General features: G+C 40.2%; 1 protein-coding gene across 2 annotated transcripts in view; it reads right to left on the bottom strand.

The window, feature by feature from the left end:
* Window positions 1–13571, bottom strand: part of LOC116821627 (dynein axonemal heavy chain 5-like) — a 295723-nt gene that overhangs the window by 209968 nt on the left and 72184 nt on the right. For both annotated transcript variants that reach the window (XM_075062654.1, XM_075062655.1), the window contains 9 exons: window positions 12864–12951; window positions 12619–12742; window positions 12326–12489; window positions 10988–11080; window positions 7395–7598; window positions 5139–5219; window positions 4655–5059; window positions 4375–4493; window positions 3261–3397 (listed from right to left, as the gene is read on the bottom strand). In XM_075062654.1, coding sequence (XP_074918755.1) covers window positions 3261–3397; window positions 4375–4493; window positions 4655–5059; window positions 5139–5219; window positions 7395–7598; window positions 10988–11080; window positions 12326–12489; window positions 12619–12742; window positions 12864–12951 — 1415 coding nt within the window. The remainder of the gene's footprint in view (window positions 1–3260; window positions 3398–4374; window positions 4494–4654; window positions 5060–5138; window positions 5220–7394; window positions 7599–10987; window positions 11081–12325; window positions 12490–12618; window positions 12743–12863; window positions 12952–13571) is intronic.

Genomic DNA, 13571 nt, shown 5'->3' with positions numbered 1-13571 from the left:
CTATAAGGTGCCACAGGACTCTTTGCTGCTTTCACAGATCCAGACTAACACGGCTACCCCTCTGATACTGGAAAGGAAGAGTAGATTGAATTACTTGCCTCAGTGAAATTAAATATCCAGAGAATTGCTGTGCCTGTGATGATGACTGGGGCTTGCTCACCTGTGGCTCTCCCTCCCCGTGCTGTGGAGGCACAGCCACGCAGGTCTGCATCTGCAAGCAGGCACCCTGCTTCCGGTGCAGCTCCCATTGGCCGTGCTGGCCAATGGGCTGAGGAGGAAGGGGAAGGCAAAGGGAGAGATTGTAGGGAGCTCTGAAGCAGGGGAGAGGGGAGTTGTCTGGCACAAAGGGGGGCTCTTTGGAAGGGGTGACAGTGGCACAGAGGTCGTTGGGGGTTTCTTGGGGGGGCAGAGGGTTGTGTGGGTCTCTGTGGAGTGGAGGAGAGTGATGGATGGAGCCAGCCGCAGCCCGGGTCTGCTCTGCAGGGGGGTATTGCTATAGCCCCCTCAGGAAGCCCCCTCTGTACTGTGTATTTTATGCCAGCCCCAGGGTGCCCATCGCTGCTCCTTTACCCTGCCCCCGGCTCCATCTGTCTGTCCCCACAACCACCCAGCTGTGTCTGTGTGTCTCTGACAGTGACAGACACCTGGGGACTTGGGGCTCTCTCTGCCTGCGGCTCCCTCCCGCTCCCTGCTGTGGAGGCGTGGCCAGGCAGTTCTGGCACTGCCCCCTGCAGCTCCCATTGGTTGGGGTTCCCAGCCAATGGCCTGGGAGCTGGGTCAGTGCTGGGGCCTCCCCGCAGCATGCAGTGACTCTGGGGACAGGGGAGCTTCTTGTGGGGAGGCGGGGGAACTGCCCCCGAGGTGAGAGCGCTCCACATTGCCAACCCATGGCGCAGGACCCCCCAAAGCAAGGACCTGGGGCCCAAACATTGGTGGAGCTGGGCCCACCTTCATGAATATTGATGGAGCATGGGCACCACGGGCCCATATAACTCGCTGCCTATGGATGGCATTGGACTTCAGTTGGGATCCATCACATTTTTGCTACTAGGGAGGCACTCTGTTGGAAGGTTGCAGGGAAAGGTGGAAGGAAATTATTAAAAAGATTTATCTTATGACAAAATGCCAGCTTCCTAGAGATCCTTCGACCTGCTTACTTAATACCCCAGGAAAGGATTTACGTTTTAAACAGAGCAACAAATTAATTTATTATTTATTGCAGCTAGACTTTGTATTGCACATTATTAGAAAAATATGACTCCCTCCTCTTATGGAATTGTGGCATAGTAAAATATGGACTGTCCTTGTAATGGAGAAGCTTTCACACCACAAAGCACCAAAAAGAGGATACGTATGTATACATATTTCTGTCGTCTCATAGGGTGAGCACTAAATATAATATTTATAAAATAAGGTGTTTATTGCATTTTTGTCATAACTTTAATTTAAACCAAAGCATTTTGGGGGGCACTTTACTCTAGACAAGGAACATATTTTACTACAATGAAGCTGACACTGAAAGCATTTATCAGTATCACTATCAGGATTTACAGGGCCCAGGATAACGTGTCAGCGTCCCCTCTTTGGTCCAGAGACTTGCTGGACCCCATCTCCCAGAGAAGCTATCCATGATGTAATTTTCTGCAGCTCATCCCTTCCTGTCAGAGAGCTCGCTGTCCCTTATTTCTAACCCTATCCCTTGTTTTTAATGACCCTTCCCTCACCAACCCCGCCAGTCCCTAGGCCTGCACTCACACAGCTTAGTACTCATATTCAATCATGCCCACCAAAGCGTAACAGAGACAGAAGCTCAGGTTTCTGTCAGAGGTAGACAGACTCCATCCAAGATGCCTCTGCAGTCTTCAATAAGCTGTCTCCTGGGTGGAGTCACTATGGATATGCCAACACTGCAATTCAACACCCAGGGCTAGCCTGTGTCAGCTGACTCAGGTTCTCAGGGCTTAGGCTAAGGGGTTGTTCAGTTGCTATGTAGATGTTTGGGCTCAGACCAGAGCCCATGCTCTGGGACCATGCAGACAATCATCTACACAACAATTAAACAGTCCAGTAACCTAAGCCCTGCAAGCCCGAGTCAGCTGACACAGGCCAGCTGCATTTGTTTAACTGCAGTGCAGACATACCCTTATATTAACAAGAATTTGTCATGTTGCATCTCCTTCGGCGCTCCGTTTCTCAAAAAAGCTGTCATCTTTATGTCAGGTAGAATCTATGGTTAAACTCCATTTCTGCACAGGGTTGTCTAAACCATCTGTGACTGCAAATAAAGGATTCCTTTGAGGATGTTGACCCAGATCTTCAGGTGTGTCACAGCGCCTCTTTGTGCACCTGAGGAAGGTGGGCAAAGGCAGTTTAAAGTCACCTTTGCAGTCACTCAGGGCCAGATTTGTAAAGGTATTTAGGCACCTAAAGATGCAGATAGGCGCTTAGTGGGATTTCAAAAGCTCCTAGGCACTTTTGAAAACCCCAGTAGGTGCCTACTTGCATCATTAGGTGCCTAAATACCTTTAGATATGTCACCTCCAGCCTCTGGGCAACAGGGGACCAGTTTGGTATTGGATACAAACTGCTGCAACTGCTATAATTTTCCTTTGATTTTAGTTCATATTTTTGAAGCAGAAGTACCTGAGGTCTATTTTGTTGTCATATTGAGGTCCTAAGTGGCCACAGGTTTGTTAGAGATGCCTGTAATAGAGTTAATTAAAATCCATAACCTTTTAATTTCTCTAGATATTTGTTTAGACCTCCAGATTACAAAAGCAAATGTTGAGATGATATCCCAGTCTAGGCCTACACTGGAGCGGGAGGGGAGGGATTGACCTAAAGATACGCAATGTCAGCTACGAATAGCGTAGCTGAAGTCGGTGTATCTTAGGTCGATTTACCTGGCCATGAGGACGGCGGCGAGTTAACTGCTGCCACTCCCCCGTCGGCTCCGCTTCTGCCTCTCACCGTGATGGAGTTCCGGCGTCGACGGCAGAGCAATTGGGGATTGATTTTATCACATCTACACTAGATGCGCTAAATCAATCCTCGATAGATCAATCACTACCCGCCAATCCGGCAGGTAGTGTAGACATACCCCCAGTGACAATATCTGATTAGCCCTTTGTGTACAACTAAGACCCAAACCTTAATGGACAAAGCTGCCAGACAAACAGCAACCACACAAATGCTTGGCTAATATTATTTGCCTGGTATTTATTTTGCGACATTCTGAACTCCAACTGTGGCATCATTACCTGTGACAGAAAGACCAAATAATTCTTCCCCACCAGAAAAAGTGATATACTTCCTCCACAGTTCATCAAACTTGGCTTGGAAGATTTGTAATCTATCACTTGCTTCCCAGGGAGGAATGTCTTCCACACCAGGGCCTCTGCAAAAATCAACATAGTCAAATTCACATATACGGTAATACCAATTGTGCAGGTTTTTCAAGGAGCATCATAGAGGCACTGTTTAAAGAAATGGAAAACTCTCCTAGCCCACACACTATGAAATTTTTTTTAAACATGAGGGATTTTTTTCTGACAATTGACGTTTATGACAAAAGATCTGAGAAGACAGACCAAAAATATAGTTGTTTTGACATCAGATGTTAGGTCTTTCCTAAGGGTCTTTCCTACATTTCTGGTGACACAACTCACCCTAACTGCCAGGATCTGAAGTTAACAGGAACAAAAAGTTCAACAAATGTTTTATTTTGTTTCTATTACTTTACATTAATTTTTATTTTAAAATATATATTTTAATTAATGTGATTTTCACTTTCACTCTTTATGAAACAAGGGAAAATCACTACAACAGATAGCAATCAACACTCAATGGAGAAGATTACAATAATTAGTGCCAGAGACAAAATGAAACCATCAAGTAAATACAATGACGATATATGATTTTTGCCCCTACTGTAAACTTGGATGGCTCAGTGCATTGGGTAACAGGATTCAGCAGGCCCGAATCTCCATTGACTTCAAAGGGACTATTCACACATTTAAAATTAAGCACACGCTTAAGTGCTTTGCTGGATCAGGACCTTAGAAGCGTTTGACTTGAGATTTGGGCTTAGGTTCTGGTTGACTATTATTTTTTTCAATCCTAATTAATTCATCTAACATTACAAACTTGAATCTTACACTGAAATGAATCTATGGCAATAATAATATTTGCCCAACCCAGGCCTTTAAGGGTAAAACACATTGGAAAAAAAAATTTGCTTTTTGAAACTATGTATTTCTTTCAGCTGTAATGTGCCTCTTACAGCTTCTTGTTAGTTTCCTGAAGACATCTTAGATGTACCCTTATGGAACAATTACCAATGTAACATAATGTACTGCACCATGATTCACTCACTTTTCATTATAGTCTGTGTAAAATTCCACAGCATCAGTCTGGAACTTTTTAACACCATTCAGTAAATCTGCTTTCATGGATGGTTGCACTTCAAGCAGCAAGTCCTGAATCTTCAATACCTATCATAAGTAAATATATGCATAAGAGTGAAAATAATCAGGAGGATTTGAAATAAGTGAATGTTTAAAATAAACTGGTTCTCCTTCAGTCATGTGGCACAAAAAATTCTGACAAGAATGACTGTACTTTGCCTACTCTAAAAGTGATAAAGCTACAGTACCTGTGTGTTTAGGTTCTTCCAAGCATATGCCAACCCATCAACTCTTTCTGCATTTCCATCTTTAAACAGTAGATCATACTTATGTAGCAGAGCATAAGATTCCTCTATAGGTCCAACTGTAATGTCAATTTTAATCTCAGCCTCTCGTATTTCGTTTAGCGCTTCCATTGCTCCTCGCACATCATCAAGATCATTGATTGGCCTGTTTAATCTCTTGCTGAGATTGTCAATGAATGTGTAAATTGCATCCATGTCCATGGCAGCTTTTTTATTTAAAGCTAATCCAAATGATCTCTGCCTCAAACGACATTCCTGAATTAAGGCCATTTTCAAAGACTCAGTTGCAAAATCCACTGATTCCAATATGCAATGACTTGGCAGTTCTCTGATTTGGATTTCTAATTGCTAAGAATAAAACAAATGATCAACTTTACTGCACTATAACTTTTCTCTGAACAGCAGAAGAATTTTAAGCAATACTTACAGAAAAGTAATTAATCTGTGTTTGGAATTCAGACATCACTGGGTTAGTCTCCAGAAATTCTTTTACTTTTTCCTCTGGATCCTAATATAAATGGAGAATTGTGTATTATTGTTTAACATTTATAGTAGCCTCCTTATCCCTGAATGGGCTAGGTGCTGTGCAAACATAAATGAACACGTGGTCTCTGTCTCAAAGCTTAAGATCAAATTTAAGTTTTATAAATCATTGCAACTGCTTTGTTTTCAGTGTCTTCTCTCCTCTTCCCCATTCCCCTTTTGAATCACATTTTCTGTATCTGTCAGCAGGAAATTGACACAGACCATGATTCCAATTACCACTCCAAATATTTCTATGGAGTTTGAAATCAAGCTACCAAAACTATGGTGGGAATTTTTAGTCTATCCATCCCCACTCGTTGCAGAACAACTCATATTCACCAACACCTAGAACATCTTCATGAAGTTGAAAATACACTCTATAGCCGCCTAACAGTAGCTGAATGAATCAACAGTCCCTTCTCCCAGAAATTGTATGTTTTTTACCTATACTTTACAGATACTAATATAAGACTAGGGCATATTCAGCACCAGATCATTTAGCATACAGTGCAGCTTGGTGGGAGGAAATACTAATGATGGCATTGGCATGACGTTCTGCTCCTACAGAGGCTGGCTGTTGGGCTCTGTACAAGTTGAAGTTGCAGTTTCACCTCCACCCTCCTACCCAGATATATTTTTGGTCCTGTATAGGCTCACTTTGAACTATCTGATCTTCATCCAGGTGCTAATCTGTAGCTGGCATTGGTAGGTCTTTTGTGATTACGCTTTTTGCATCTGCTGAGGAGAGTATCACCTGTGTATTGTTAGTTATGAAGACGATGGCAACTCACAATTTGCACAAATGGTCTCACAGAGACACTGAAGAGAAAGAAGGACAGCACTGATTCCTGCAAAACTCTATACATAAGTGCTCTTGTGGATGAAGAGCAGCCATCATTCACAACTCTTGGAATATTCGTGGAGAAACCATTTGTTTAATGGTTTAATGACTGAAACCATTACAGTGCTATATCATTTAATCTCACAAGTCTTGTAAGGGCAGCAGCAGCAACAGTGGCCAGCTCTGTCAAAGGCTGAGGAAAGGTTAGGTAATCACTGAGGTTCAACCCATATTCATAGCTACGAAGTAACTCCCCATAGGGGCTTTTAGAGTTGTCTTAATGGCAATCCCTGGTCTGAAGTCTGACTGACTGTGAAGGATCCAGAAAGCCAGCAGATGCCATAGACTGTTGGAGCTTGGTTGTCACAACGTACTCTATGATTTTGCTTAGGAGGGGAGGTTGGAAGCAGTCAGTAGTTAGAGAGATGGCATTCATCATGTGCAAGGATCAGACAGACTCTCTCATTCTTTAGCATGAAGGGCTGGTAGTATGTCCTCACTAAAGGAGGCACTTATATGTTTCTCTGCACTGCCTTTCACTAATCAGGAGCTTCCCGGATCTATGTCACAAGTTATTACTTGCCAAGCCATTCCTCAGAGTTCAACAAGCATGTGATGGAGCCAAACTCAGAGCAAAAACCCATCCACCATCCTGGACTCTGTTCTGTTTTAAAATCTTCAGTCCTGGCTTGGTTTTCCTGTGTGCAGTTTATCCTTTCTGTGAAGTTGAATGAAAGCTCCTTGCAGCAGCTGGTGCTTGTGTCTGAGGCCTCATTTGTGCATTCAGGGAGGATTAGCCAGTTTACTCTTTGGAACATCTCTGCAGGCTCTGATTTCCCAGAGGCAATGGTTGAGGAAAAGATGGTTCTTTTCGCTTCCTATACAGCTGAGGTACATTCCTGTAGCAAGTCCTCCTGCTGTTGTCAGAAAGATTCAGAGTGGATTTTATGCTACCAACATTTTGTTTTTCTGTCTTTTTCTGACCAATAACAAATATTATGTCACCACCTTGTTCTTCTGACATAGTTCATCAGGGAATTGTGGTCATTTATGTGGTCAGTAAGAAAGAAAAGGAAGTATTAGGGCTGAGGTATCAACTTTATACTGTAAAATCTTAAGATATAGCAAATATTTACATACAAAAAATAAACCTATTGCTCCTAGAAAATGTTTGAGGGTGAAGAAACATGACAGTCAAAAGCATGCACTGTTTACAGGAAACACAATTTATTAATATAACCAAAAGCAGATCATTTTACCCAGTAAAAAGTAGCATGTTTTGCAATAAAGTGAGATATATTAATATATGTATTTAACCTGATTCCAGATGCTGGAGAATTTAGCAAAGCTCTTCAAAATATCCACTGCATCAGTTTTAAGAGATAAAATTATTGTGGTAAGCTGGATCACAGCTTTGTTCACATCCTTGTGTTCACTGATCTGTTTGTCCAAAGGTCTCAATGCCACCATCTTGGTGAGTTTGCTCTCATCACCCAGCTCGATGGCAGCAGTCTGTTCCATCTGACGTAAATGAAACAACAGTAAACCTGCGTCCAATAGTTTTACTGAACATTCTTCAACAAGAATGAGCAACTTATGAGCGCAGATAAAAATAAAAGAAAAACACTCTTCATGAATAACCACTTGCTCTTAGTTTAGCTCATGTCACTGAATTATAATTCTATTCTTAAAAGTGACTTTGTAAAAATGGCTTTGTGGGGTTCTATGTTTGTCTCTCAGTGATTTCTGTATCAACTGTGCTGCATTTATGAGTAACATTGTGGGGGGGTTCCCCTAAACTGCTAGCCCTGCAATTCCTGTCTGGGCTCTGAGAGCAAAGCTGAGTTCTTTCCTTCTTGCATATACAAGCTTCTGTAAGCTGCAGAGGGGTAAATAGAACATAGTAAACAATTCTGTTCTGATGATGCATAAGGAGAAATTGAATCCTACTCCTTCTCTCTTAGCTGTTTTCATGATGTAGGGCTTAAAGAAGGAAAAAGCAGTAAATCCTTTATTTTTGTCATTGAAATCAGCAGATATGACTTACCACACACAGGGAACAGATCTGCTGAATAAAAAGGAACCATTTTTACAAAGTATCAGAGGGGTAGCAATGTTAGTCTGGATCTGTAAAAGCAGCAAAGAGTCCTGTGGCACCTTATAGACTAATAGACGTATTGGAGCATGAGCTTTCGTGGGTGAATACACATGCATCTGACAAAGTGGGTATTCACCCACGGAAGCTCATGCTCCAATACATCTGTTAGTCTATAAGGTGCCACAGGACTCTCTGCCATTTTTACAAAGCCATTTTTCAGAGAACCAGCTTAGAAATGAAGCATTTTCTCTTTCCCTTTCCTGGAATTAGAGCCAGCTCCTTCCCTTCTTTGATGGTCATAGAGATAGAGAATTTATCTGGGCAACCTTCAATCAGATAGAGTTTTTCCTTCGACTTTCAACCCAAGACAGATGAGGCATGGCACTGCAGCCCCACACTCCTAGATATTCCAGTAGTAGCACCAGTATTTTTTTTTAAAAAAACCACACCCTACTGTATGTATTAACTATGGCTAGAAAGGACATGATTTCCACTGTCCAGAGGAGAAATGTTTTCTGTCTGCAGACCCGGCTGGAGCCCTAGGCATAACTAACAGTGTGAACCAAAGCAGAACCAAAGTGGTGGCACAACAGTAACATGTTAGGTGTAAGATAACACCAAATAAGCACATTCCTGACCAGAGAGGATGGCACAAAACCACACATATCTCTCAAGTAACTATGTTAACACATTCCTAAGAGACGATACAAGAACACATCGACCCTTCCTAAAGATAAGGAAGGAATGACAGGATAATGGATAAGTATGTTTTGTTCAAACCAGCAGGTACGAGGTATAAGGTTGGTAACTAACAACATCTAGAGCAGGGATCGACAACCTTTCAGAAGTGGTGTGCCGAGTCTTCATTTATTCACACTAATTTAAGGTTTTGCATGTCAGTAATACATTTTAACGTTTTTAGGTCTCTTTCTATAAGTCTATAATACATAACTAAACTATTGTTGTATGTAAATTAAATAAGGTTTTTAAATTGTTTAAGAAGCTTCATTTAAAATTAAATTAAAATGCAGAGCCCCCCAGACCGGTGGCCAGGACCTGGGCAGTGTGAGTGCTACTGAAAATCAGCTCACGTGCCGCCTTCGGCACTCGTGCCATAGGTTGCCTACCCCGGATCTAGAGTGTAATACATAACTTGTTTGTACTAATGTATAAAAGAAGTCGTCATAGGAGGGGCATCTTTGTACTGGCCTGGGGGACAGCATCCTGTTATGCTGGCTGAGCTTTTACCTTGTCACAGGCATACATGTGACCCATTGGACCCATTGTTTAACTCAAGTGTTTAGACTCATTTCTGACACACATTGAGCATTAGGTTTGAAAGAAGTGCGCCTTTGAAAATTGTCCATGTTTCCTGAATAACTTATCTGAAGCCTGCTTTCCCTGACCCTGTTATATACAGGCTTGCAAATCAAAAATGTGCACTGTCTTTTTGTCCCATGGAGTTTCTGTGCCTGATCGAGGAAGGATCAGTCCAGACAGCATGCTCCTCCATGTAACTTTTTAAAACCCCCTACATCTGAAGGCTACACAGAAATACAACATTCTGCTTCTTTAAGCTAAAGCTATTGCCACTCCATGGTCATCTGGCAGGCCAGGCTAGTAATTATAACTCTCCCCCTAGAGTGCAGACATGTCACTTGCATGACAAGCCTAGGATCCAGCAGCCCAAGGGAGGTTGCTCAAAATGATTAATATTTTTATTGGATAAACTAGGCATTCGTATGACCTTTTGGTTCCCTCATTTCCCCCCTCCCTTCCTTCCTCTTTTCTCTGGGAACCCATTGAAGCTCCTTTCGAAGCTTCAAGGGCCACTTATTTTCCTATTTGCTCCCCACTTCCCTTTAAGAGCCATGTGCTGAACAAACTATTCCAACAGTGGGAGATCTGCACACTTCTCTATGAAGACAAAGACTAGATGGAAAAAAGAAAGTGTCTTTTAAAAATCAGTTTAATTTAACCTGGTACTACCATCACTAAAATGTATTAACTATAAAATAGTTATAAGTTATAAAAGTGATTGCATAGCATCACTACAAAGCAGAATTTTAAGGTTGTTTGGTTGTCTTAACTGTGCATTTCCATATCCTTACAAGTGTGGAGTTGGTTTAAGTTTAACCCTGACTATGACTGTCCTGGGTTTGTAGTACTTGTTTTAGCACAACTACAACATCCATGTGATTTTTTTTTACTCTTACATTACTGATAGTATGTATTCTCAAGCTTAACATGCTCTTAATACTGATTTTCTCTGGGAAGATCAATAGTGTTTATTATGCATAATTAGCTGCATAATAAAACACAATGATGTTAGTTTTCTCCTACAATTTATAATAGCACTAACACTCTAACATCATTTGTAAAAATCTCTTTGTGTAAGCTAGTGCTCTTTTTAATATGGAAAATATTTTCAATAAAAACATACTAATAATGAATGTCTTCTACTTAACTGATTGTTTAATGTAAAGATTTTACATAAATACGTTTTCAGTAAATTGTACAATAGACCTCACTAGAAAAAAATTCAAAACTACAAGTCAAAAAATTAATGTAAACGTAACCTTTCCTAGAAAATTTAGAAGTGTAAACCCTTCCATGCATCCGAAGAAGTGAGCTGTAGCCCACGAAAGCTTATGCTGAAATAACTTTATTAGTCTCTAAGGTGCCACAAGCACTCCAGTTCTTTTTGCGGATACAGACTGACACGGCTGCTACTCTGAAAACTAAATATTTAGTTTCTCTAACCATTCTTTTTTAACATTCTAAGCAATTTAAATTTAAAAAAGTACTCTACCTGCTGCTGTCTATGATGTAAATGAGCAAACTTCCACAGTGGGATATCTCTGGCCATCGATAATATGATATTTACTGCTTTGTTTACCACACTCTGAAAAGAGTAGAATATTCACCTTAAACATATAGATCAGTCCTCGCTAAAAAAACACAGCCTGATTAATAGCAAAGTTGAAAAATGCACCTCTCATCTTTACATTCTTCCACTTAGCAATGCTATATTCTAATAAATGCTATATTATAGGGCACCCCAAATAATTCATATACTTTGAGAAAGGAAAGGGGTGTTCCATAATGTCCTATCTACACAGCACCAAGTTAAACCTGTTTAAAAAAATCATCTAACTTAAATATGGATTAAACCACATACTAATAATCCTTACACTTCTACATGCCTTTCATCCAAGGATTTTAAAGAGCTTTACAAATATTAATTATACCTCATAGCACATTGTTGTTTAATTATTATATTATACCTCGTTTTAAAGAGGAATAAACAGAGGCAGTTAGAATTAATTTACTCTTATTTCACAACCATCATAGAGTGCCTTTATACATTTATTTAGTCTAGTTACATACATTTGTAGCTGTACAAATGATGGCATCATACAAACCTTTCTATCTACAGTATTTAAATTTACTTTTTATTATCTGAGTTCTTGTTCCCAGACCACACAGGCTGCAAATTAAATCTGACTGAGAATTTGAAGGTTGATTTAGGGAGTGGCAGATCAAAATGTTGCTAGGCTGCCAGTCACATTATAACGAATTGCTTTTGGAATCAGTGTAAAGTGATTCATCTAGTAGTTGATTTTAAGCATGTGCTTAAGTGTTTTGCTGAAATAAAATGGGATTAATGATATGCTTAAACCTAAGAACGTTCTTAAGTGCTTCACTAAATCAGAGCCTCATTGTGTGGCAACTGATATATAGCTGTTTTCACACTTACATGGTCATTGAATATTCTGCAGGAGTTTTAAGTAATGGGCGCGGCCTGAGTTTTTACTGATTGCTTTGAATTCAACTTTTTTGGTTTGCACACCCTCTTTGAAATGTTTTCCTTTTTAAAGTAGAGGATTATAGATGAAAGGTGTTAAGTTTCCAGTAGAATTACTGTTTTTATTGGCTAGTATAACATCTTGATTGATGGCTCCAGTTTTCTTATTTCTCAAGATACCATCTTCTGTACCATTAATTTTTTTTAAAATGTCCTATTTTTCTCAGTTCTATTCTTATCTGAGGTTAAATAGACACACCTTATTTAAAAAAAAAAACTTATTTACATAAGTATGTGATACCAAGAATGATTGTGATATGCATTTATTTTTGATGATGTTACCTGAATATCATCAAGACTTGGCCTCAAGACAACATTTGGAATGGCCAATTGAATTTCAGCTTTGAATAACGGAACTCTTTGATCTTTTAGGAACTTGGTCATCTGATACTTAGAGTTGAGAACATGTAAGCGACGCCTTAAAGCATCTAAAGAAATCCTGGTGCCTAGATAAATAGAACATTTTAGAAAAATTATAGTCATGACCACAAGTTCAGAATTTTTTAAAATATTATCAAAATGTGTCATATAATTAAAAAAATAAAAGTAAGTATAGTTTAAAATGAAAAACCTACATTTGACTAGGGAGTCGGTATTTTTCTGACAAAGCTGCCCCATCAGGTTATAGTAACTACAGGACAGACATTCCTGGCAGCGTGTTTTCTGTTTCATATCAAGATGTCCACAGGCAAATGAATCCTGAAAAGTCACAGTGAAACAGCAAACACAAAATAAAAAGGCTCCAAATAATTCATATTTCATAAACGAAATATAAGTAGCTTAAGAAATGCTTCATAATTATTTACATTTTAGATCTTACCTGCAGATTGCTTTTGTCTTCTGGTTTCAATCTGTGCTTCAGAATGTCTATCAATTCATACATGGAATGTTCCACTTGCTGGCTTTGTCTACAAAGGAACGTTATGGATTTCAGAATATAACCACCCACAAAAGAAATGGGGATGCCCGAAAGAGAAGAAAGCCTACTACCACTCTGGTTTTCAGAACACACTATATTAAAGGGTGAACGCAGAAATACACCTCAACTGTTCAGTTCGTTTCTACTGCGTGGATGTACTATAAAATAACCAAAGGATGTTAAAGTATCCTGGGATATTTTCAGCATCCTGTTTTGAAGATTGCAGTATATCCAATACAACTAGATCTCCAGGATTCTTTGACAAGGATCACGGTTTTTTCTAGCTTTGGTGAGCAATCACAGACATACATTTCACCCAGGTTGGGCTTATCAGGATGATTCAGCAAGCTAACCTGATGTACAGACCAAACCATACAAAAATTATAGTAGGCTAGAAGAAAGGCAGCCTGTCGTAGCTTCCTACTCAGATTTGAACCTTAGCGTTCACAACCTGAGAAGCTAGCATGAACCCCTCTAAGCTTAATTACCAGCTCAGATTTGATCTCGCTGCCACCATCCAAAAATTCCAGGGTTTTGGCTCCCTCTGGTCTCCCCAAACCCTTCCCTGGGGAACCCCAAGACTCAGAAGCCTTGAGTCTTACCACAAAG

The sequence above is a fragment of the Chelonoidis abingdonii genome, chromosome 2 (assembly GCF_003597395.2).
Source record: "Chelonoidis abingdonii isolate Lonesome George chromosome 2, CheloAbing_2.0, whole genome shotgun sequence".
In the NCBI taxonomy this organism is placed as follows: Eukaryota; Metazoa; Chordata; order Testudines; family Testudinidae; genus Chelonoidis; species Chelonoidis abingdonii.
The sequence above is the reverse complement of the archived record's forward strand: the minus strand, read 5'-3'. Positions and strand labels throughout refer to the sequence as shown.